The sequence below is a fragment of the Platalea leucorodia genome (assembly GCF_965183815.1).
Source record: "Platalea leucorodia genome assembly, chromosome: 5".
In the NCBI taxonomy this organism is placed as follows: Eukaryota; Metazoa; Chordata; class Aves; order Pelecaniformes; family Threskiornithidae; genus Platalea; species Platalea leucorodia.
In genome coordinates this window covers 347,395-369,826 of record NC_138827.1, presented here as the reverse complement: position 1 = coordinate 369,826, position 22,432 = coordinate 347,395, and the positions used below count along the sequence as shown (strand labels likewise).

At 46.4% G+C, this 22,432-nt stretch overlaps 2 protein-coding genes across 10 annotated transcripts in view; both read left to right on the top strand.

Moving 5' to 3' along the window:
* GLYR1 (glyoxylate reductase 1 homolog) overlaps positions 1-7,598 on the top strand; it is a 28,682-nt gene extending 21,084 nt beyond the window's left edge. For 5 of the 8 annotated variants that reach the window (XM_082314225.1, XM_082314223.1, XM_082314221.1 and 2 more), the window contains 6 exons: positions 791-901; positions 1,209-1,310; positions 2,405-2,567; positions 3,019-3,198; positions 3,699-3,823; positions 4,193-7,597. In XM_082314225.1, the coding sequence (XP_082170351.1) occupies positions 791-901; positions 1,209-1,310; positions 2,405-2,567; positions 3,019-3,198; positions 3,699-3,823; positions 4,193-4,267 (756 nt within the window). In that variant the 3' untranslated portion in view covers positions 4,268-7,597. Of the gene's footprint in view, positions 1-790; positions 902-1,208; positions 1,311-2,404; positions 2,568-3,018; positions 3,199-3,698; positions 3,824-4,192 lie in introns of all 8 variants that reach the window. The other 3 variants (XM_082314226.1, XM_082314220.1, XM_082314219.1) reach the window with 3 other exon arrangements.
* A 773-nt stretch (positions 7,599-8,371) lies between these two features.
* On the top strand, positions 8,372-21,968 carry ROGDI (rogdi atypical leucine zipper; the record flags this gene model as incomplete). Of its 2 annotated transcripts, none has more annotated exons than XM_082314228.1 (11): positions 8,372-8,406; positions 11,082-11,153; positions 12,521-12,603; positions 13,994-14,048; positions 14,592-14,672; positions 17,054-17,149; positions 18,441-18,539; positions 19,024-19,137; positions 19,908-19,957; positions 20,476-20,602; positions 21,166-21,968. In XM_082314228.1, 11 exons carry the CDS (start codon positions 8,401-8,403, stop codon positions 21,205-21,207), a joined length of 825 nt encoding a protein of 274 aa, XP_082170354.1. In that variant the 3' UTR covers positions 21,208-21,968. The 2 variants fall into 2 exon arrangements, with proteins under 2 accessions (XP_082170354.1, XP_082170353.1); XM_082314227.1 differs by lacking the exon at positions 8,372-8,406 and adding an exon at positions 8,762-8,803.
* Positions 21,969-22,432: the final 464 nt, after the last annotated feature.

The window sequence follows — 22,432 nt, the reverse complement described above, 5'->3', positions numbered from 1 at the left end:
TGGTGTGGTAAGATGCACTGCTTGACCACGGTTTCATCTATACATCCATTGTGCTGTTCATGTTGCGGTAACAAAGGTTCTGTTGAAAACCTGCTGTGTCATAAGACCGGAATGGGGAGGTTTTTATAGGTGTATTCAAAGTGAAATTGAGCTTATATGACACTTACATTCTAGCTAGTGTTATTTTTTGTAGTGGAAGAGGAAAAGTGGGTAACTGGGGGAGATGTGTACTCAGATACTGTGGAATATCAAAGGCAAGAAGGGCACCATGGTTACTTTGTTAAAAGGGATTAAAAGTTTTTTTTTTTTTTTTTAACTGCAAAACATGGATGGTATGAGAGGATAGGGTAAGAAGGAGCTAAGATTTTTGAAGCAGCAGCCCACTAAAACACGTCAGTCTCAGCTGTGCGTATTCCTGTTTACCATCCAGTAACACCTTTTGCTATGTCTTTTTACCACGTTTTTTCCCCTCTTATCTCCTGAAAAAACCACAACATTCAATCTCTTATTTCACCTAAGCATTCTCTTTTCCTGTGTCTTTCTTTTGAAGTTCTTCACTTGGGGTTTCAGAAAAGCTGCAAAAGAGCCCCCCCCCTTTTTTTTGTGTGTGTCTGTCTGTCTGTGTGTCTGTTTACACAAACCAACAGAAGACAACCCAGTTGCTATGTAATTAATACGCCTGACTCCTTTTGAGTTGGGTTCAGCAGCAGAGTTTGTTTCAGCAAAATGCTAGAGAACCCATTTACTCTGTACTTAATTTTTCTTACATTTGGATTTGTGACTTTTGCAGTGTGATTTGTTCATCCAGGAGGGGGCACGGCTGGGAAGAACCCCTGCTGAAGTTGTCTCCACCTGTGACATCACCTTTGCCTGTGTATCAGATCCAAAAGCAGCAAAGGATGTAAGAATTAGCTCTTATTTTTCCTCCACCAGCTAGACTACAAGATACATTCACTGAATACCAGTTCTGATTCCTACTAACTGTGGTAGCTTGGGTCATTGTAGGTGCTGGGCAGTGCAGCTATGTAAAAATAAATGTCCCAACAAAAATCATACTTTTTAAAAAATAATCCCTGGGGGGGGGTAGGTTTTGATATAGCTCTAAGAGTCTACTGCTGCAGTGCCAGACTTGCTTGAACTGCTGTCCTGCAGGATTGGAGTTTCTTTGCAGACACCCTATTGCTTTACCGCTCTTCTGTTCCCCACAGCTGGTACTTGGTCCGAGTGGAGTGTTGCAGGGGATTCGCCCAGGGAAGTGTTATGTGGATATGTCCACCGTGGATGCAGATACAGTCACAGAGTTGGCCCAGGTAATCATATTGAACTGAACTTCTAACATCTGTGATTCAGCAGCAGTACTGCAGTTCTTCTTGCTTCAGGTGGTAAGCTGTTGATAATAAAGATGCTTCTGGAGATTTTTGGGCTTCTTTTAGGAGACACTCAAGTCGCAGGCAAGTAAGACAAAATAAACTGTCAAATCTTGACCAGCAAACGAAGTTGGATGAGATGTTTCCTGGTGATAACAGCAAAGCCTGTAGATTTGGCAGGGCTGTTAGCTGGCACCAATGCAAACAGCCAGCCAATTTCAATCCCTTAAGAAGTATTTATAGCCAGATTGGTATTCTGTAGCAAACTGGAGGAGAAATTACTGTCTGGATTAATAACTGTCCTTAAATTGTAACATGCATAATCTACTTATTTTAAATGTTCTGGTTGGGGAAAAAGAATGCCTTCACGTTTCATTCTGTAAAAATATTATTATAGAGAGGATTTCTGTAGAAATGTTCTGATTATTTCTGATGTGGTATCTTTGATTTCCTCTTTGGCATCTTGATTGTTATCCTCTGCCCTAAAGGCAGTGCGTGTGGTTGCACAAGGAAGGGGAGTTAGTTTTGGTGAAGTTTTAGGGAGATGTATTGGTGATGCAGTAGTGTGTAACATGAATTTGGAGAATGAAGAGTCATACATATTAGTAAACCTCTGGTTGAAGAGATTTGTCAAAGGCCTTTCCTCTTTGGGGAAAAGAGGGGAAAATATCATAACAGTCAATCTTCTGAGATTCCTAGGCCACATGTACAACTTCAGCACTGATTCCTTAGCCATTACAGGGTGCCATGGCAAAAGCACGTAAGTTCAGGTGCTTAAAACATGCACAGTAGTGATGGGTGCAGGAAGGTGTTGCTGGAGTGTGAGGGCAACTTTTGGTCTCGAGTACCCTTTGCAGGATGCAGCGCATCACATGCTAGTGCTTTCTTCTCCTGTTTACATGTCTCAGCTATTTGTTCTGCTTTAAAATTCTGTCCTCAGGGCCAGGAATGCCCTAAACAATGTTCTTGCTGTGCTGCCTACTCAGCATCAATGCGTGCTGTTCATGCACAGCTAACCAGAGATGCTCTTTTTGCAGGTGATAGTGTCCCGGGGTGGTCGCTTTTTGGAAGCACCGGTCTCAGGAAATCAGCAGCTATCTAATGATGGGATGCTTGTGATCCTGGCAGCTGGCGACAGGGGTTTATATGAGGACTGCAGTAGCTGTTTCCAAGCGATGGGGAAAACCTCTTTTTTTCTAGGTAATTGAAACACGAAGGGCCTGATAGCAGTTTCTTAGTCAGTGCAAGAACTGGGAATTCCAGCAAGGGATCTGAGGCATATGTGTCATCTGTTTCTTGTCTCCTTGGGCAGTACTCTTCTGGAGCTTGGCCAATTTCAGAGCCTCCAGCCTAAGTTTTGTTTTTTGTTTTTTGGTTTGGTTTGTTTGTTTTTTGTTTGTTTGGGTTTTTTTTAATACTGGCTCATTATGGAGGATCTGTGATGCTTTTTATTTAAAATCATACTTTGTTATGGTTTCTCCTTTCCTTTGAGCACTTGGAAAATGGGTAAGTTTTCTGAAGCCTTTCAGGGGAAGGGAGAGCTGCCAAGTGCTTGATATGAAGAGTATAATAGTTAATGCTGCGTGGGATGGGGGAGCAAGGCTGCTGTATCTCTTCTGGAGGAATGCCCAATGGTATGTCTCGCTCCCAGGTGAAGTAGGCAATGCTGCCAAGATGATGCTGATTGTGAACATGGTCCAAGGCAGCTTCATGGCAACGATAGCAGAAGGACTGACTTTGGCTCAAGTGACTGGTCAGTCCCAACAGACCCTTCTGGATATCCTCAATCAGGGACAACTTGCCAGCATCTTCCTGGACCAGAAGTGCCAAAGTAAAGTTCTCTTACATTGTTTTATTATAGGACATTTGCCACAGCCTAGCAGCATTTCAGATAATGGCGGAAGGGAGAAAATAACCGTCCCATCTTCATCAGCCTGGGATTCTGGGTATTTTAAGCATTCTGGAAATGAAGAGCTGAGTTCCATTCCTTCCCCTTCATAGCCAGGGCTTCTGAGAATCCACCCCAAGCTCTGCATTGTCTACAGCCTGCTTAGGACTTGAGTTCACAGTGAGGATTACACTGGGGCAGGGTAATAAGTGAAATGGAGGGCAAGCTGCTTAGAAATCTTAGCTCACTTTGTCAGTGGGCAATAGTGACATTATCTGCTGTGGCCAGATGAAGATAGAGAACAGAGAAACAGAAGAGCTAAAAGCAGTGTTCCTGGTGATCAGCATGGGAAAGGGAAGTTTGATGTTGAGTTGCATGCCCTTGCAGTGTGGGCTTGATTTACTTTTGTCATGCTTATTTTTTGCACGCATTCCTCTCGACAGATATCTTGCAAGGAAACTTTAAACCTGATTTCTACCTGAAATACATACAGAAGGATCTTAGATTAGCTATTGCACTGGGCGATTCTGTCAACCACCCAACTCCCATGGCAGCTGCTGCCAACGAGGTAAGAGCTGTTCAGTGTTCAGATACGTGTTACTCAATATTTCTTCAATAGAGCCATTTGTCAACAAGAGACAAAAAAAAATAAAAATCTAAGAATTACATCATCTCTAAGACAAGGGAACAGCGATTGAAATATATTTTGACTAGGATAGAATTGGATTTGTTTTGATTGTAGAAGCCCTTAGAATGTCACATCAGTAAACACAGATGGCCTCAACAAGACCTGGTGTGTTCTGATCTGTGCTGCTCTAATTACTTGACATACTATGGCAGTTCTCTGCTTTGCAGTGGTCAGCAAAGTAATTTTTCTGCTGGGGAAAGGGTTCACACAAGAGCAGGCACTGATCCTTTTCTAATTTCTTTTCTCTAGGTCTATAAACGAGCAAAAGCATTGGACCAATCAGACAACGACATGTCTGCAGTGTACAGGGCCTACATCCACTAGGCTGCACCGTTCTTACTGTTAATACTATGATTATTGATTAATATTATGATACTGGGTTTTAACTCTGGACCAGTCCATCTCTGTCTCTCCATTTCCTTTTATACACAGACTTTGAGATCTGCCACGGAGGCAGCTGCTGTGGTGAGCCTTCCCCTGGTGGCAGAAGGGGGGGAGGAGGGGGCTCGGATTGTTGCAGTCTAATTAGGAAAATCCATGCCATGCACTGACAGTCATGGAACAGAACAGTGGCGGCTTGTTCAGAAGCTCTGAGGCAACTCTGCCAGAAATCTGCTGCTTGGCTACTTTTATTTTCCTCTTTGTATGCTTGTCCAAGATGCTGTTTCTAACGATCCCTTTTCTCCTTTGCTGTGAAATAATGCGTGTGTTGGACTCTCTGCATCAAGGGGACAGGTGACATACATCCCATCTGGCTGTGAATATCACTAAAGTCCTTGGTCCCAAGTAAGGTGAGGAGCATTCCTGTTAATCGGCCACTGTTAGAGAACAAAGCACCTCCCATGGAGGAGAATGACAGTTCCAGAAGGTAATGGGGTTGCATGCAACACTGTCTAGATTCTGTTTCTTTTTAAACTTCCACCTCCCCAGCACATTGATGGAGGAATTCCTTGTACTGTTAAGAAGAACAGATTGCATCCATGTCTTCCCCTGTACAGACAACTATAGCTTAGGGAACACAAACCTGACTGAAAATGAGAGAATGCCAGTGTAAATGAGCCTCCTAAAAGGCTAATCACAGCTGCCCATCCCGCAAACAGCATTGGAGATCAACGCGTTCACATAGAAAACTGTAAGAGAAACATATAGCGTAAAACTGGGCCAGAGATATTTTATTTGGGGAAGGAACAAACCTTGGGGTTGCTCCTGGCCTTAGCTTATGTTGCTTTACTTCTTGCCTTTTTTTTTTTATTTTTTTTTAACCCTTGTAGTCAATACTTACAAAGGTGTCTTGGATTGTAGCAGTGTCACAAGCAGAGTGATGAGTCTGAAAGGGGCGAGAAGAATGATCGTAGAGCCAAGAGACTGAGAATCCTGAGCTCCTTTCCACGCTCTCTCTCTGGCCTTTGCATGGTCATTATATCTCTTAGCCTGTTTGCCCATCTTCAAAGGTGGGTGATGATTACCTACCTCACAGGGATATTTTTGTGTACTGATTAGTGATCTTTATACATGTCAGATTTTTCCATACATGTTCTTCGTGTTACTACTCTGGGTACAACACTAGCACAGCATGAGACTTCCCTGTATCTGTGACTCTGCTTGTGGCCAGATACCAACTTCTAGAAAGACTAAATAAAATGGGAGGCTAAGACCACTGCTGAGCTTTAGTCTAGAAACGTGGGACTTGAACTGTAGATGCCAAGGCTGGAGAGCAGAGATGCTCTCAGTGTTGGTAGCAGAGCAACCCAGAGTCCAAAGGATGCCTGTCTCTCTAAAAATGCACAGAGCGTGGTTTGTTTTGTTTTTTTTTTTTTTTTAATTGTTCTCAGTATTAGCCTTTTAGGAGGGTTTTTGCATTTTAGATTTGGGAGTTAGTAAAATGTCAGTAAGAAACTTTACTGGCCAAAATCACTTCTCAGTGGCCCAATCTCCTCCCTTGGGTTGGGATTCTGAAAGGAAAGAAAGCAAATTCAAATTAGACCATGTTCCTTTAAATCAGTGAGGTCTGCCCCTCCCACCATCTTATTTTTCTAGGAACTTAATGGCTATGTAGGGAAATTTTCCTGTGGGTTAGGATTTCTTACCAATCCTGCTTTGTGCAGCACATGCCCGTGGTTCAGGGACACCTTATTTAGAAACAGAGAAAGTATCAGATACTCATTACAAATCATGACATCTAACGCCTAATGCTGTCAATGTTACTTTGTTGAATATTTCACCTCCTGTGATCACTATTATTTGTGGGCTAATATTGTCTTATGCATTATGTCCTGTGGTCAACATCTAGTAATAGATCTGTTAGACATCACTTTGCCCGTTTGTCAGTGGTATATATGAACAATACTAGTTAAACATACATGTTTCTTTGGCAGTGCAGCTGTCATCCTGCATGTAGATATTCATATTAGAGGCACATATTACTACCCAGGATAACCAGCCATTAGCCTGCTTTTGACACACTTGTGCTTCCCCCATCCAGAAGAACTCAGCTATGAGCATCAGAAGTCCTTCGTTAAACATGCCGCAGTTAAGAAATCAGTTACATAAACTGTGTATTGAGGGCATCTGGAGGAAATTGTGTTTTAGGGGCCGGGAGATAAGACCACAGGTTTTACAGTGTAAGAAATCTTTTGGAAGAGGGAAGTACTGTCTCAGGCCCAGTTGAGAGTGAAACTGTGCTGAGCCAGTGCAGCAGCATCCCTGACCTGTCCCAGCGGAGGTCTCTGGGGCCAGAGTGAAGGTGAATGGGTCTGAGCAAAGGTAATGGAGGATCTCCCTCTTTTTTTTTACTTTGTAGTGCCTCTGGATAGAGTGAGAATGCAAAAGGAGCTCTCAAGTCCTGTGATGTGTATTTCATAGTGAATTCAAAGAACCATATTTGTGAGAGGGAGAACCACTCCCGAGGCAACTCAATGCTGCAGGTTTTGTTTTCCAGAAATACTATAGTTTTCAAAATGGAGATAGTTATTTATGCGGGAGTGGCAGGTGCAGACTAGTTAAACACTGTAATTTATCCTGGGAAAGTCTGACTGCAGCTTTTTGGCGAGGTAGGTGGATGTAGAGTGGCTGGAGGATCCGCTGCATATCACAGATACGCCAGGGAGGAGCAGGAGGAGACCGAGAGCTCTGAAGTGGATGTGAAGCGAGGGGGAGGGATAGAAATGGTCAAAACCAGACTGTTTCAGATGCCATTTGAGATTGACTCGTGTCAGTCTCACTTGGATTCTTGTATTTATGTCTGTAGCCTCTGAACACGGATCTTAATCTGTTCCTAGGCCTGAGATTTGGGGGAGGGAAGGGGGGGAATCTGTGGATTGAGAGATGCTCTAATAAAACTGGCTAGTCAGTGTTGTCTTAATATTGTTGACAATTCTGTAAAGTTCCTTTTTATGAGGATTTCTGTTTTAGCAATTTGCTTTTTTTTGACTCCCTCCTTTTTAAAGAGAAAATGTGACACTTGTGAAAAGCTTGTAAGAAAAGCAGTTTCTTTTTTCCTCAATGATAGATCCTATAGTTAATTAAGGTTGTGAATTTTTATTTTTTTGCCTTGTTTTTAATTAACGTTTGTCATTCAGAATAGGATGTGTGAAAATGTTTAAATGGCAAAACAAAAAGATTTTTTTGTGCAATTAACAAAGCTACTGGCAAAAAGAATAAAACCTTTCTTGGTAACACAATGTTCTTGTGGCAGTTTCTAAAGCCTATCAAACCTGTGTTGTGTGGCATTAAAGAAATACGTGTGTTCCTCGATCAGAGTTGCTGAAAAACAGCAGTATGCCCGAGAGCCTTTTGGTCCGATCTTGTCAGTGAGGCACTGCAAAGGATGAATTTGGGTAAATTCCAGCCTCCACATGCAGAGGGCTGCATGCATCTGGACTGGGAGGAGGATGAAGGCTTAGTTTTAAAGCAACGAATGCTGAGATGGAGGTCCAGGAACTTTCTGGCGTTGACGACTTCTTGTGTTGTCTCAGTGTTGGGAGCCTGGTGGCCCAATTGCTCTGCCTGGAGTATCCTTCCTTCTAGCGTCTGGGTTTTTTTGAGCACTAACTCAGCAGTGAGTGGGGTTTTCCAAGATCCCTTAACTGAAGCGTTTGCAAGCTCCAGAATATTGCTTTTTGATGATCCAGGCAGTGTTTGCTGTCGAATAGCAGTAGACGTTCGTGTACTGAGGCATAAGGGGCTAGCACTGGTTAGTTAAAATGAATTACAGGTGCTGAAGTAAGGAGAAGCTCAGTTTTAGCGCCGTGATTCGAAGCCATGCAGGAAGTGATGGAGCAAGGCCACTGAGGCAGCGTCGTGCTCGCAGCAGAAACGGGCGCTCTCGGAAGCGTTACCTGCTCCCTTCCAGGACCACCGTGCTGCTGTGACGAAGATGATGCTGTTCGCTTGGCCGCCTCTTACCGCAGTACAGCCGCTGTGAAAGGAAAGCCACCAGCTTCAGTGCGAAGACGTCAATGCCGGTATCGATTTATTTCCGTTTCAAAATTTTGAGGAGAAACTGATGACTCTTCTCAGCCTTTCCCCGCTCGTGAGACAGCGGAGAGCAGCGAGGCGTGGGGCAGGGGAGGGGCGGCCTCGCTCTTCCCGCGCCGCCGCCACCGTCCCGCCGCCTTCCCGCCCGCCTGACGTCATACGGCCGGGACCGCCACGCCACGCCTGGAGGGCGCAGGGAGGGCGGTGCTGCCCAATCAGACGCCGCCTCGGCCGCGGGGCCGGGCGCAGCGGGGCCGGCGGGGGCGGGCCGAGGGTGTGCCGGTAGCCAATGGGGGCGGCCGAGGGCGCCGCGAAGGGGCGGGGCCGGCGGCGGGTGGCGGGATGGCGGCGGCGATGGCGAGCGCAGCGGAGCGGGCGGTGCTGGTGAGCCGGGAGGGGCGAGGCGGGGCGGGCGGAGGGCTCGCCGTTGCCGCGGCGAGCGGCGGCGGCCCGCGACCGCCGCAGGCCCGTTCCGGCTGGCCGGCCCGGGCGGCGGCGAGGCCGTTCCCCGCCCCCGGCCCCCCGCGCCTGGGCTGAGGCTCTCTGTGAGCGCCGCCAGGCCGGCGCTGCGCGGGCCGCGGGGCAGCTGCTCCGGAGGCGGCGGCGGGGCGGTGCCTGGGGGGCTGCCCCGGCCGCACGCCGGCCCAGCAGGCCGCGGTCTCCCCCAGACCCCCCTTGGCTGCCTTGGCCTGCGCTCGGGTTCTCCCCCCGAGCGCTACGAGGGTGGGTTGCGATTGACGCCCCTCCTTGCGCTGGCCTCGGGGAGCCCGGGGGCCGGTCCGTGCCGGCGGCGGCCCTGCCTACGGTAAACAACGAGATGTGTTACGTGACCTTGATTTTTTCATAGTCAGTCCGACACGCTGCTTGATAGAAGGCCAGACCTAGTAAATGGCAGGCAGGCGCGTCAAAGCCGCCTTCTTGACTTGATACGGGTAGGAAGGACGCAGACCGGCTGACAGTGCAGACGTCTCCGGGGATGTGAGCCGCAAGAAGTAGCGAAAGCTTCCTGTCTAGGGAGGGAATTTGAGAGATGCATCTGGGCAAGGCGGAAAGCCGCATGTGAAAACCAGATTTTTCTAAAATTGATGTGATTTGGTATGATATGATGAGCATTCCTCAAAAATACAGATGTGTAGTGCACAGACATGGTGAATGAACTTGACTTAGTCTGAAGTTAATACCGGGGGGGGGGAAGATGAAGATCTTTTGCTGTCACTGGGGGGATGAAAGATAGCAATGATGATTTGAAGTAGAAGCATCTGCGAGGCAGCAGTGGGGTGGTGGAGTCACTAAAGGTGCCTGCTTTACATACGTGATTTCTGTTCCTTTGGGAACCTGGAGGAGAGCGAGTGTTACAGAGAACGAAAGAGCAAGGAATCCAATATGTCAGTATGATGTCCAGAAACCCAAAACAGGATTAAATGGTGAAGGTCGGTGGCCCTGCAGCCACACTGGTTTGAAGGATAACAGAGAATCTTACCTAGGTTTATTGCGCATACCTGCTTTGGGTGAATGTTTGTTGAAACAAAACCGTCCTTGTCCTACCCTTTGTTCAGATGACTCTTGCCTAAGGTGACAACACATCGGCGAGTCGTTATATTGTGATTCTTATGGTGAACAGGAACTGTCTAGTGAAGAAACCACAGGCTTAACTTTCTGAGTTGACCACACCTTTCCAGTTTTTCTGTGGGCAACTCACTCAGTTCGTTCCCTTCCAGTATTTTCCACATGGAAAATTTCTCCTCCCTTACAAGGCAGCAAGCATCAATCTCTTCTCTGCTCCTTGCTTGCTTCTGTCCCCACTTCTCTGATGATCTTCTGTGTGGGGTCTTGTGGTTTAACAGGAATGCCTAGCTGTGGTTTGTGGATCTGCTTTATACAGGCTTCTCTGTAGCAGACAACTGATGGAGGCCTGAGGCGGTGTCGTGAGATCTGAACTTGTTTGTTACTGAATTTGCCCAAATGATTGGGAGTCTTCAGCCTTTCTCTCTGCCCACCCACTTTTCAGTTTAGCTTTATTTTTAGGCTGCTGTTGCTTGGTAAAATGCCACTGGGGGGAGGAGGAGCAGCATTTTAGTTTTTGTCTGTGTTTCTCAACATCTAATTGGCAACAAACTTGTCCATGAGTTGAGTTTCTTTTGCCCCTGATGGTAATTGGTAAGGGATTTCCCTGTCTTTATCTTGACCCACGAGCCTTTCATCTTATTTCCTCCCCCTGTCCTGTTGAGGAGGGGGAGTGGGAGAGGCTGGGAGGGCGTCTGGCAGCTGGCCAGCCAAGGTCAGCCCACCCCAGCAGCAGCTTAAAAAGATGCCCCAGGTTTTGAAGCAGCAGGATCTGTACTTTGCTCTGAAATTCACATCCCGTGCTGCCTGTTCTTTCCCAATTCTGTGATTGTTGGTACAGTGATTTGTATGAATGCTGCTCTGTTAAACAAAGTCAAAACAAGAATGAGGACAAGTCGTTTGGCTGGGGTGGAGAAGTGGAGAGTAAGGCCTTTCAAGAAATCGGGAAGAAATCTCTTTCTTCTCCTACTAGCATGTAATATAAACAGCATGGATATAGAAGTATACTTAGAACTTAAATAATTTTTGTATGTGTCTGAGAGATTTATTTCCAGTGTTTGACTTCTAATGATTCTACTGCTATCTTTCCACAACGTAGGAAGAAGAATTTAAATGGCTTTTACAAGAAGAGGTCCATGCTGTTTTGAAACAGCTGCAGGATATTTTGAAGGTAAAGTTAATTTGCTTCATCTGTTTTTTGTGTTGTGGGTTTGCTCTCCTGTGTGAGGACTGGTGGTAGATTTCCCCTGGAGGAAAAAATTCTTGGTAGAGGGTGCACAGAAATGTCCATCACACATGTCCAGTGCTGTCCCAAGTGTTTGCCCTCTGGTCTCGAGGACCCACAGTACAGCTGGTTTCCCCTAGTTTGCTCTCTTCTTGACCCTCTTTCCTGAGGGAGAGCTGCTTTGAAAAGGCACACGGAGGCACCCAGACCTGTCTGCCCGGCATTTGCCTGAGATGTGAATATTTTCTGGAACAGAGAATCTGGACCTTCCTTTAACTCTGTCATGTGATGGTGGAAACAACCATGATAGCCTTTAGCTGACAAGCTGCTGCTCGTGCAGTAATTAGCAGCATGCACTCTCCTCATTCAAAACCATCTTCCCCGTGATATACCCACTTCTCTGCGGGTACCTGCCCCTTTCAGAGGTGTGAAGTGTTCAGCTGAACCAGGCCTGCGGCACCTTTCGCCAGCCTGAGCGTGAGTTGCCGGGTTCAGCTCTCTCCAGGCAGTCACATGGTGAACCGGCCAAAGGGGATTGTGTGCATGAGAGGTCACCGCTCTCCTGCTAGGTTAGTTTTCAACAGGCCCAGCCCCTTCATGCTCTGAGCTTTCGGTGGAGGTTAGTGGGTGATGCAAGAGCAGGGGCAAAAATGTGGAGGTGAGGGGCGGGTGCCAGAGGAGGTACGAGTGCCGTAGTGCTGACCTAGGACGTGACTCAGTAGCAGGTGATGATAACCTGCAGTATCTGTATACATAGTCTCCGTTTTGAAGAATTTGTAATAGTTTTAAGGGTGAAGCATTATTAAAGGACAGTCACCAGCCAGCATAACCAGTCAGGAGTGCTGGTTTTCGCTCCAGACTTCCCACGTGGGTAAGGGACCGGTGATGCTTGTGCTGTGCAGCCCGGGGGAGCGAGTGTGCTGAGAAAGGGGCAGTGCCATGGTGCCCAAGAGCATGTAGGGCCGGGCTCTGCGGGGTGCCGCTCCTGCTGTGGACAGCTTGGCAACCCCTCTGGGCACTGGCTGCCTTGCTTGGCTGCGGGGTGCGGAGCTGGAGGACAAGGTTTCTGATGCCTTTCACCGTGAGTCACACGCACTGAGCCTTCCCCTGGGTCGCGCCTGTCCTGCAGGAGGACGAGGGAACATCCCTGTGCTCTGCTAGGTGGGTTGCAGGAGGCTTGCAAAGGTGACCACACTGTGTTTGGCCACTTGCCAGCGTCTGTGTTTCTGTTCTTGCCTTGTCTTTGTTCCTGGCTTGTGGCATGCTGGGCCCAGGCGGACGCTCCAGCACGCACTATGTCCTCTCTTGGGCAGGAGGCCTCTCACCGGTTCGCCCTGCCCACCAGCAGCTCGGGAGGAGCCGTCAAGCAGGAGAACTTTGTGCTGAGCACATCGGGGTAAGCGGTCGTGGCGGTCAGGGGGTCGCCGCTGCTCTGCCAGGCCGCTCCGGTGGGGCCGCCGCCCCTGCTGCCTGCGGTGCCTGTGTTTGTGCCGGGGCTTCCTCTGCAGCCGAGGGCGCCGTGCCTTGAGCCGCGGCGGCAAAGGTCTCTAGGGCACCCCCGCAGTAAGGGGGTTTGCTTTAATGTGAGATTTCGCCTGAAGGAAAACAAGTGAACAAGCTCTCATGGCAGGTTCATGTAACAGTCTGTAGCCATGTTCCAGGGTCTGCCTTAGCCAGGCTTGTGCCATTTCCTACTGACACCTATAATGTAGTCGTTGGTTCCTGACCGCACGCTGGTGTGTTGCATCAGTGTGCTGCTGTCAGCAGTTTTGCCAAGGGGCATTTTTCTGATTCTGGGCACAGGGAGTCACAGTTAGAAGACCTGAATTCCACTCTTGGCTCAGTTTCTGACTCTGACTGTGGACAAATCTTAATCTTTGCCCTTATCTCCCTAAAATAGCAGTAATAAATCTACTTCGCACAGAGCAAACTAAGACCTGTGCAGAAGGTGCTATAGAAATGCAGTTCTTCTGAAATAGCTGTCCATTTTTTGATCTTCAGCATAGGCCTTGGGTCTGAATAGCTGCACTCTGGCAGAGGTCGCAAGCTTGTTGCAAAGTAGACCTTAGTCCTTAGAAGCAGCATGGTGAGCATTTTATAGAATGATGCAATGATTCTGTATTGGGTTTGAAGGTTGCATTCTTCATATCTTAAAGTTTTAAAGTTGATTCTAGTTTTCATTCATTGTTGTTGCAAGGTGGATCTTAAAAAATGTTGATATAAAGAGTCTCTGTCTTGTGTATTAAAATGTAAGATATGGCTAAACTGAGTTCTTGAAGGCCCAGGTGCTTCAATCTTCCCCCACTGTTCATTGTAGATGTGAGCCATCTTGCATGACCTTTTAAAGGGTTTGGGGTGTGGTTTTTTGTTTATTTAGGTTTTTTTTCTCATTGTGGGGCGTGAGGCAGGGTTTGTAGCTTTCAGCTCCCATATGAACCATGTGGCACTCCGGTGTCAGCAAGTCATGTAATATCTTGTGTTTGTGCCTGCTAGAGCTGTTTGTAGCAGCAACCAAATCATTGATAGGTAAGACATGAAATAAGTATGAGATCAGAAATGAACGTAATGTTTTAGGCAGGGCAATTAGGGTGAGGTGGCTCATAAAGAATACGACAGCAGCTGGCCGCAGTTCATCTGCATTCCCCAGCTGACCCCTGGGTAAGGAGGGGAACTTGGCTAGCTACGTGGGACAGAGCAGGGCGGTAGTAGTAGACGGGTTGGTAGTTTCAGTAGGTGTCTCTTGCCTCCTGTGACTTCTGTTGCCCAGATCTTTCTTCTCATTCCAGCGCAGACCAGGTGAAAGGTGTGTTGACACTGCAGGGAGATGCCCTGTGTCAAGCCGTGAGTACTTGCCATGGTTCTTGCTTTGTACTACCATGAAGGGGTGGGAGTCATCCTTATTACGCTTTGATGATCTCAAAGGAGAGGTCATTCTTATTATGCTTTACCAGTGATCAATAAGTATTCTTTGTCAGTCTTCCCTAATACACCTTAAATCCTTAATGTTTCAGCAGCTGTTGAAATTTGTCAAGATCCGGCACCTAACCCACCCCCCCCACATACACACACTCTGTGGTGAGTGGTGGAGTCAACTGTCATGGGGATTCCTTGCCTTTACCGCCTGTGTTGTGTAATACCCAATTTGCTTGGGGGCCTTCTGAGATGAGGTCGTGCGTCCTGCCTGGATCCCAATTCACTAAATGCTTTTCAACTTATCCTTTGTATTAACACCTTCCTGTAGGAGGACTGAGGTTCTGGCCGTGCCAGGACTGCTGAAAGCAGCTTGCCAAGATGGTCTGGGAGACAGAATGGAGTGGGACGGGCAGTCTTCATGTTCTGCATATGGGGATTGCTTGCTCTCATATGTTTGTTTCTTTCTTCAAGGACATTAATCTGAAAATGCCCAGAAATAATCAGCTCCTGCACTTTGCATTTCGGGAAGACAAGCAGTGGAAATTGCAGCAGGTACTGTTAACTTTATATGCCTACCCCTCTGTAGCATCTGCGCCCTCCAAGCAGTAGCTGTAGCCCCTCGCTTTCTGAGAGAGAAGGTTATGTCCATCCCACATTAGCTCCAGTAGTAAAAGCTAAGGGAGGAAACAGATGCAATTAAATCCAGTTATGGTGCTAGGAGAGAGAGGTGGGTTCTGCAGTCATAATCTTTTAAAAGGAATGCCTAGGGTGCCTGTGCAGTACTGGCCTTGTGTCTGCTTGTAAAACCCAGGCTAGCAGGGCAAAGAGCAATTTCAGAGGCTTTGAGTAGCTTGCTCTCATTCTCTTATGGAAGCATTTCTTTATGCTGAGAACAAATCTCACTGCATTGTCCTCTTGTAGCATAGATGAGTTCCCTCAGTTAAGGAGTTAAAGGAATGTGGCTATCCAGAACATTGAATCCCTTTCCCACCATTTTGCTGGGAGATACCTGACTTCAGGACCTGATCTAGTGCCTGATCTTGAAGACATGGTTCCTACAGTTACTTTTTCATAGCTGAGTAGGTTGGAGAAAGATGTATTCCATGTGCTTCACTACCTCATGGCTCAGATTTTTTTAGGTGATCAGTGCATTTGGTCTTGAGTGCAGTTTCCAACGGCTGCTTTGGTGGCGGAGTGAAAGCTCTACCCGGTAACTTTGTAGAAATCTAGAAAATTGTGTACTTGAGATGTTAATGCCAAACTTGACTGAGTTTATGCCTTGCAAGAAGGCAAGGAAGTTTTTGTGGTAACACTCAGCAGTGCATCCTGTTTTGTGGGTGTTTTGTACTGCTGCCTGGTTGATAGGCTTCTACCAGCTTTTATGGAAAACACCTTCCTTTATTTACTTGGAAGAGTTTTGTGTTCTAATGTTGTTCAGATGTGGAACGTGAGTCCCTAAAGGACTCTGTGCAGAAGCATTTACAGTGATTATGTGGAGGTCTTTGTCCTGTCTGAATTTAAAATGAGCATCTCGAAGTATTGTGAGTGTTGCCAGTTGGAGTTTTGTTTCTCTTTGCAAAGTAAAATCATTGGTAAGAAATGGTAGTATAGGCACATTTTTGAGGAACACAAGTGCAGGCACACAAGTTTTGAGGAACTTGATGAGAAAACAGAGCAAAATCAAGAGGGAATAGGAATGAAGCAAGTCCTTATAATAGCAGGATTGGCATTGCAGGGTTGGGTGGCACTGCCAGGAACCACTTAGCTTGTTCAAAAGCATCTGGGAGATGTAAAGGCTGGAGGTGGTGATGTTTGGAGATGCCATAGCCCAAGTACCTGCAGAGTCTCTCTGCAGTCTGACAGTGGGCTTTATCATCTCTCTCTTCTCTCTGTAGCCTTCAGTGCCTTGTGCTTTCTAAGAGCAGAGCTATTCTGTGGTCCCTGAGCTCCAGATGAGAAGGAACCAGTGCCCAGATCTATGCCAAGGAGGCCTCTACAAGGCTGAGATGGGATCTGGGGTTGCTGGGAAGCAGTGTAGATGTATCAAACTACAAATATCCCAAGCTGCGTTATCCGTCTCCAAGCAGCCACCTCTCATACAGGCTTCCCTGCTTACCTCTTCCATTTATTGCACCCTCTGATTTACTGCTTTGCTTTTTTTCAGTTTTCCTGCTGCTGCCTGGAACTGAACACAAGTCACTTTCTCCCAGGGCCATTTTCTTCTTCCTCTGATTTGGCCTTGCTCCCAGGAAAGCACTGGGATACATCTAACAACCTTGCTTTGATAATTGTCTCCTGGCTGCAAGAGGTCTTGCTTGAGAGGAGCTTGAGCTAGTTGTGTCCTGAGTCTGGTCAAGTTCCACACAAGCGGCGTGATGGCAGCTTCTTGATGCTGGAGATAACTCTCAACCCCAACAATTATAGTTTAGAAGGACTCTGGCATACTGCCAGAGACGCTACGTTAGAAATCAATGTTTGCTGCTCATTGCTGCTCTTGATGTAATTTGTGTCATTGGTTTTAGCTCTAATAGTTCCTAAGGAAGAAATCATTATTCATGTTGCTAGACCTGACTGCTGTATGCCATCAACAGTGAGAATTCCTACCCAAACGGTCTCAATCAGAGTCCTCCCAGCATGAGAGTGCCCGATGTCACTGTTCCTTCAGGGCAGCAGCAATATTTTTATCGACAATCCAGGTTGTAGCTATCAGACTGTTTTGCGTCTCTGGTCCTTGAGTGAAGAACCCAATAATGCATCTCGACAGCAGTGGTAGATTTGTGTTAGCAAGTGTCTGGTACTCAGAGAGAAATGGCCTTAACATTTGAGAAGCCTCCATTTTCTTAGGGCCAACAAGATAATCAGGGAAACCCCTACTTCCTATTGCATATTGTAGAGAGTGTTTCTTTAATAGCCCTGCATTTGTACCTTTGCAGATCCAAGATGCTAGAAACCATGTTAACCAAGCCATTTACCTGCTTATGAACAGAGATGTAAACTACCAGTTCAGAACAGGCTTGGAGGTTCTCAAGGTGAGGAGAAAGCCCTCTCTGCTTGGGTAGGAATGTGCATTTTTCTTCCCTCCATTTATTGTTTTAGACACAGCTAATGCACATTGCTGTCTTGAATCTCTTACTGGAAATGGATTCCTCAGTTGTACCCATAGGTACCTGTGTCAAAGAGTATCCATGTGACCTCGTATTCGGTATGAATGTATACCAGTTTAGCATCAGTAACAGGGTTGTACGTCATGGTGAATGGTAATCTGAGCAGTCGGTGCCCTGTTGCACGGCAATGATATTCTGGGAGTATCTCCCTTGATCTTTTTTGGATGATGTGGTTACACAGCTCATGCTCTGCCCTGTCAGTCAGTGCTTTTGGCGAGAAGAAATGAGGCAGTCATCAGCAAACAAAAGATTGCAGTTAGTAGTTGTGATTTACTGATGATTTGAAAGTGAGTTCTCACTTACTAGTAGTAGTTGATGTGGTCTGATACAGACCAGCTGCTGCATGGCAATAAAGCCCAGCCCTCTGCTTGGAAACGCTCTGAAGCTGCCAGAGTTTTGACTTACTCGTTAGAATCCATCACAATATCGAACATGAGAAAGCTAAACCTTTTTAGTCTTCACATGGGCAAGGGCTGCTAATAGGAAGAAGCTAGGTGATAAAAATATTTTCTTTTTACTTTTGGGTGGAATAGGGGGAGAAATTAGTCATAATATAAAATGCCTTCATCTTAGCAGTCATGAGCTTTATAACAGACATATGTTGCTTCCCGCTTTTTTCTGGAAAAGGAAGTCTGCCTGAATAGAGCCTTTGAACTGTGGTTTCTGGCAGGATTGGACTCACAATGAGCTGGTTCTTTTCTCTAGTGCCCTAGCTCATAGATGGTTATGAATGGGGGGGGGGCGCATTCAGCAGTTGTTCTACCTGTGATGTGGGAATGGGGAGAACTAGAACACAGCTTGTTTTTCCTTAATGCCTGCTCTTCCGAAGAGCTGATGAGTTTGTCGATGCTTCTGTGGCATCAGTAATTGATCTCATGTTCTCTTCTCGTTCTTCTAATGAATAGCTGTTCTCTCTTCAGTCCCTGGAATTAAATACTCCTGGCCTGTCTCACAAGTGTCTGTGATGGTGGTAACAGTTAAACTGCATTTATGTGGGAGCCACCCCTTCCCAATAAGTCCCTGAATTCCTGGAAGGGCGAGGGTGTGGTGGTGGTGGTGGTTGTAACACTTGTAAAAGGCTGTAGGGTTCTGCAGCACACTATCCAGAGCTGTCCAGGGATCGCCACTCAGCAGCGTACTGTATGTTATCTTGTAGCTTATGGATGCTGTGATGTTACAGCTCTCAAGAGCCCGAAATCGGCTTACCACTCCCGCCACTCTGACTCTACCAGAGATTGCCTCCAGTGGTCTCACAGTAAGTATGTGGTGGTCTAGATCTCCATACAGTCTGGCAGCATGCAGCAGTTAGGATATTGTGCTGCATCCTGGTGGAAGTGGATTTCTGAAGTGTTTCCTGAGGCAGAGAGAGCTGAAGTAGGTGCAAACCCTGAGCATTTTTGGCTGCTCTGTATCTTCCTGTGGGAAAGGAGATGACTTGGGCATGAGGACTCTGGTTCTCAGAGACTAAGTTCCGTTCTCTGCCCAGGAATTTTGTCCAGGGATGATTTGCCCTTGTGAACGCTGCTCCATCCTCTTTTGTCACCATTGTGCACACACTATTTGATCAAATGCAGCAAGAGGAACCACCATTGCCTGCAAGCTGCTCAGCCTTTGTTTCTTTTCTAATGTCCCTCTCACTATGGTGTAACTGTAGTATAGCTTAGAAAAAGGTAGTGATTTCCCAGCATTAGAAATAATGGTCCTTTCACTGACAAAGAAACTACTTATTTTCTCACCAGAAAATGTTCACCCCTGCTCTGCCTCCAGACATCCTTGTGAATTTCTATATTAACCTGAATAAGCTGTGCCTGACTGTCTACCAACTCCATGTGTTGCAGCCCAGCACAACCAAGGTGATGCCTACTGTCTCTTGAGCCTTGTTTATTTACCTCTCCCTACGTCCCACTGTGAGGAGGAGATTGCCCTGTTGCATGGTGCAATATTATGTGCACAAGATAACGCAGAAATTACTCTAGCTGGTGCTAAGTGTCTGTGTTTAGATCTGCTGCAGGCAGAACACTGGCTCTAAGTCTGGTTTGGGGCAGGGCCACTTAGTTCAGAAGAAAATACCAGTGCTCTGGAGAAAGCCAGTACCTTTTTTTTTTTTTTTGCCAAGTGATGCTTTATCTTTATAATATATTTTGATAGTTTTGCATAATTCTGGAAGGGCATGATTGTATTAATCCAGTTTACATTGAAGTAGCATCTTGGGTTTTCTGAATGGAGTTTTGATAGATGCTTTTCTGCTTCACCAGTTGCGCTTGGGTCAGCTTGATGTCCTGTAAAAACAGAATTAAACTCTTAAGCTTTATGAAAGGCAGTCCTTCCATAAGGATATTTTCCCTAAAATCTATCTTTTGTTTTTCTTCTGGATCTTCTTATCTTATTTTCATGGTGCTAAAATTTGGAGCTAAGTTGGACTCAGCCACTGTGTAGAATTTTTTTCATGAAGGAGCAGGAAGGGATCAAATGACATGAATTCCATATGAATGGAGTATTCAGGCAGACACAGTATAGGCATTTCTTGATGTTAGGCTACTGAAAGTGCAAACGTTAAACGTCCTCCTTCTAAGTAGTTTATTTACTGTGTCAAAATCCTAATGACCTTTTCCTTTTCCTCTAGAACTTCAAGCCTGCTGGCGGGTCCATTTTACACAACCCTGGAGCCATGTTGTAAGTACAGTCACTACAACGGCTGTGTAACAGGTGTAGGAGTATGCTGAGGATGAGATCCAAATGGCTGTACACAGTTTTGACTGTAGCATCTGTTAAGTGGAGAAGCTGGACTGAGTCCCTTGCTGTGGCTGTGCTTGTGAATGCACAGGTGCCCATAATAGTGCTTCTTTAATGACTTGGTGATAAAGGCCCGAAGATGTGACTTTTCAGGATACAGCCCACGGTACAGTGCCATGAGTTTGGTTAGAGATGAGTTGTCAACCAAAATAAACATTAGGTTATTGGCATTGCCAATTTCCATGCCACATTTCCTGCCTTTGTGCCTCTCTGGAAAGTGGTAAAGTTTCTACCTTAACCCTATTAGATTTAGCTTAGCTCTAAATCTGATCAGAGGTAGACTGTTTTAAATGTGGTAGAAATCATAGTGATCTCTTCTGTGAGAATGGAGGACAGTTGAGTTTTGCGTTCTGTGCTGTTGTGTGTGAAGCTGTGCTCGTTTTTTTCCCCCACTCCAGTGAGTTTGGCAACCAGCGGTATGAAGTCAGCCATGTCCATAAAGTGGAATGTGTTGTACCATGGTTAAATGATGCCCTTGTCTTCTTCACAGTTTCACTGCAGCTTTGCCAGCAACTGAAGGACAAGGTAATGGCCTTAGAGAATGGGCTTTGTTTTTAACTCTGGATTTTGAGAGGACCTCAGACCTCCTAAAAATCTGATGTGATGTTTTCAGTTTATATGTAAATTGTACAGAATAACAAGTGATGAGTCAATGCTCTGGAGCCAGGGAGCTGGCTGGCACTGCTTAGCAGACAGCCATCTGGGATAAGTGTAGTAGTGTGGCAGATGTGTTTGCTGATCTAGTGACTAGATGGAGAGGAGCAGGTAGATACTTTTGTGTTCTCAGTCATGAGCTGGATGTGAGGAAATGCCAGGGTGCTGGAGAGGAGGCATGGGGACCTCGGCAAACTAGATTCCGCTAGACCAGTGTTCAGTTCCAGCTCTGCAGCTGACTTGGCTGCCACCTTGAGCAAGTGACTTTGTGCTCCCAGCCTCTTCAGTGACAATAGCAGCAAATCTGCCCTTTGGCAGTGCAGTGCTGGAGTGTGTAATGCTGTAAAGCTCAATCTTGACACACACATTATGTGCTCTTTCTTCTGTGGCCCAAGGGATAGAGGAACTTACCTGCTTTTCTTCTTGCTTTCCAGATCTCTGTTTTCTCCAGTTACTGGAACTACAGGCCATATTAATTCTCTGTGGAGTGTTCAAGCCCTTACAGTACTTCCAGTGTCTCCCTGTTTGTTTTCAACATGCCAGCTGTGTCCAGGTCAGCCTGAGGAGTGCTGTGGTTCACTACCGTGTGGCCCTTCATAGGGTAGGGTCAGTGGATCCAAACACAACTTCAGTAGCCTTGTCTGGGACTGCTGCATAAGCAGGGCACCAAGCAATGCTGTGTGGTTGGTGAGGGCTTCCACCTGTTTTTGTTCTCATGTGGGTTGTGTGGTTTATACTTTCCAAGCCTCTGATGAATTACACTAGTCCATTACAAGGGATGGGGAGCTGTGGACCACTCTCACTAACTGTATTTGTGTTCAATGCTGTAACTAACTGCTGGATTGTGAGCTGGCTGGGAAGGGATGGAGACAGACTAATTATACACGCCACAAAAAAATGTAGGGCATGCTGCTCCATGTAGTGAAATATGTTGCTCTGATCTGGTCCGGCTGTGGTTATGACCAGCCTTGAGCTTCTCCCTCTCCTATCTGTTCTGTCCATGCCCATCTTATTGATTCCCCTTGGGGGATATTCTTACTTGCTGCTGTTCGAACTCTTTTTTTTTTTTTTTTTTTTTTTTTCTTCTTCCCTGGCATCAATGTGATAATATTTTTTTTTTCCTAAGCTCTAGTTGGGCCAATTGGTTTTTTCCAGGTTTAGTATCTTGTTTTCACTGCCAGCCTTTGGAGCTGCCTCGGTACCTTGAGCACAGCTGTGCAGTTCCACATCCTGTCATTAAACCCAAAGTGAGTACCACATTGTTACTATGATTTGCTGCCTACCTATGGATGCTACAGTATGTAACTCATCCGCTAGCCATTGATAACTGTGAAATAAAGATCCTCAGACCTGCCATGCTCCTGTGGGCTGTCAATGCTGAGAATGAAAGAGTATCAGAGATTATGTGCTCTCTTACAAGTGAGTGTTATGCATGCTGGATTACTGTTTGCCTTACTGGGAAGACAGTAGTGGTCTCTGAGGGCAGAGCTGGGCAGCTCTTCGAAGGCTGGGCCTGGTTTGTGTAGCCTCAGCCCAGTGCTGTCTGACACCCGAGTACCACCTGAAGTACTTTTCCAGACTTCTCTTGATGGTCATGTTTGGAAGAGACTGTAGGTACTGAGACTGGGTTGGGCTGGCTCACGGAGCTGGCTGTCAAGTGATGAGGAAGCATCACCTGTCTCCTGCTTGGCTCCAGCTAGC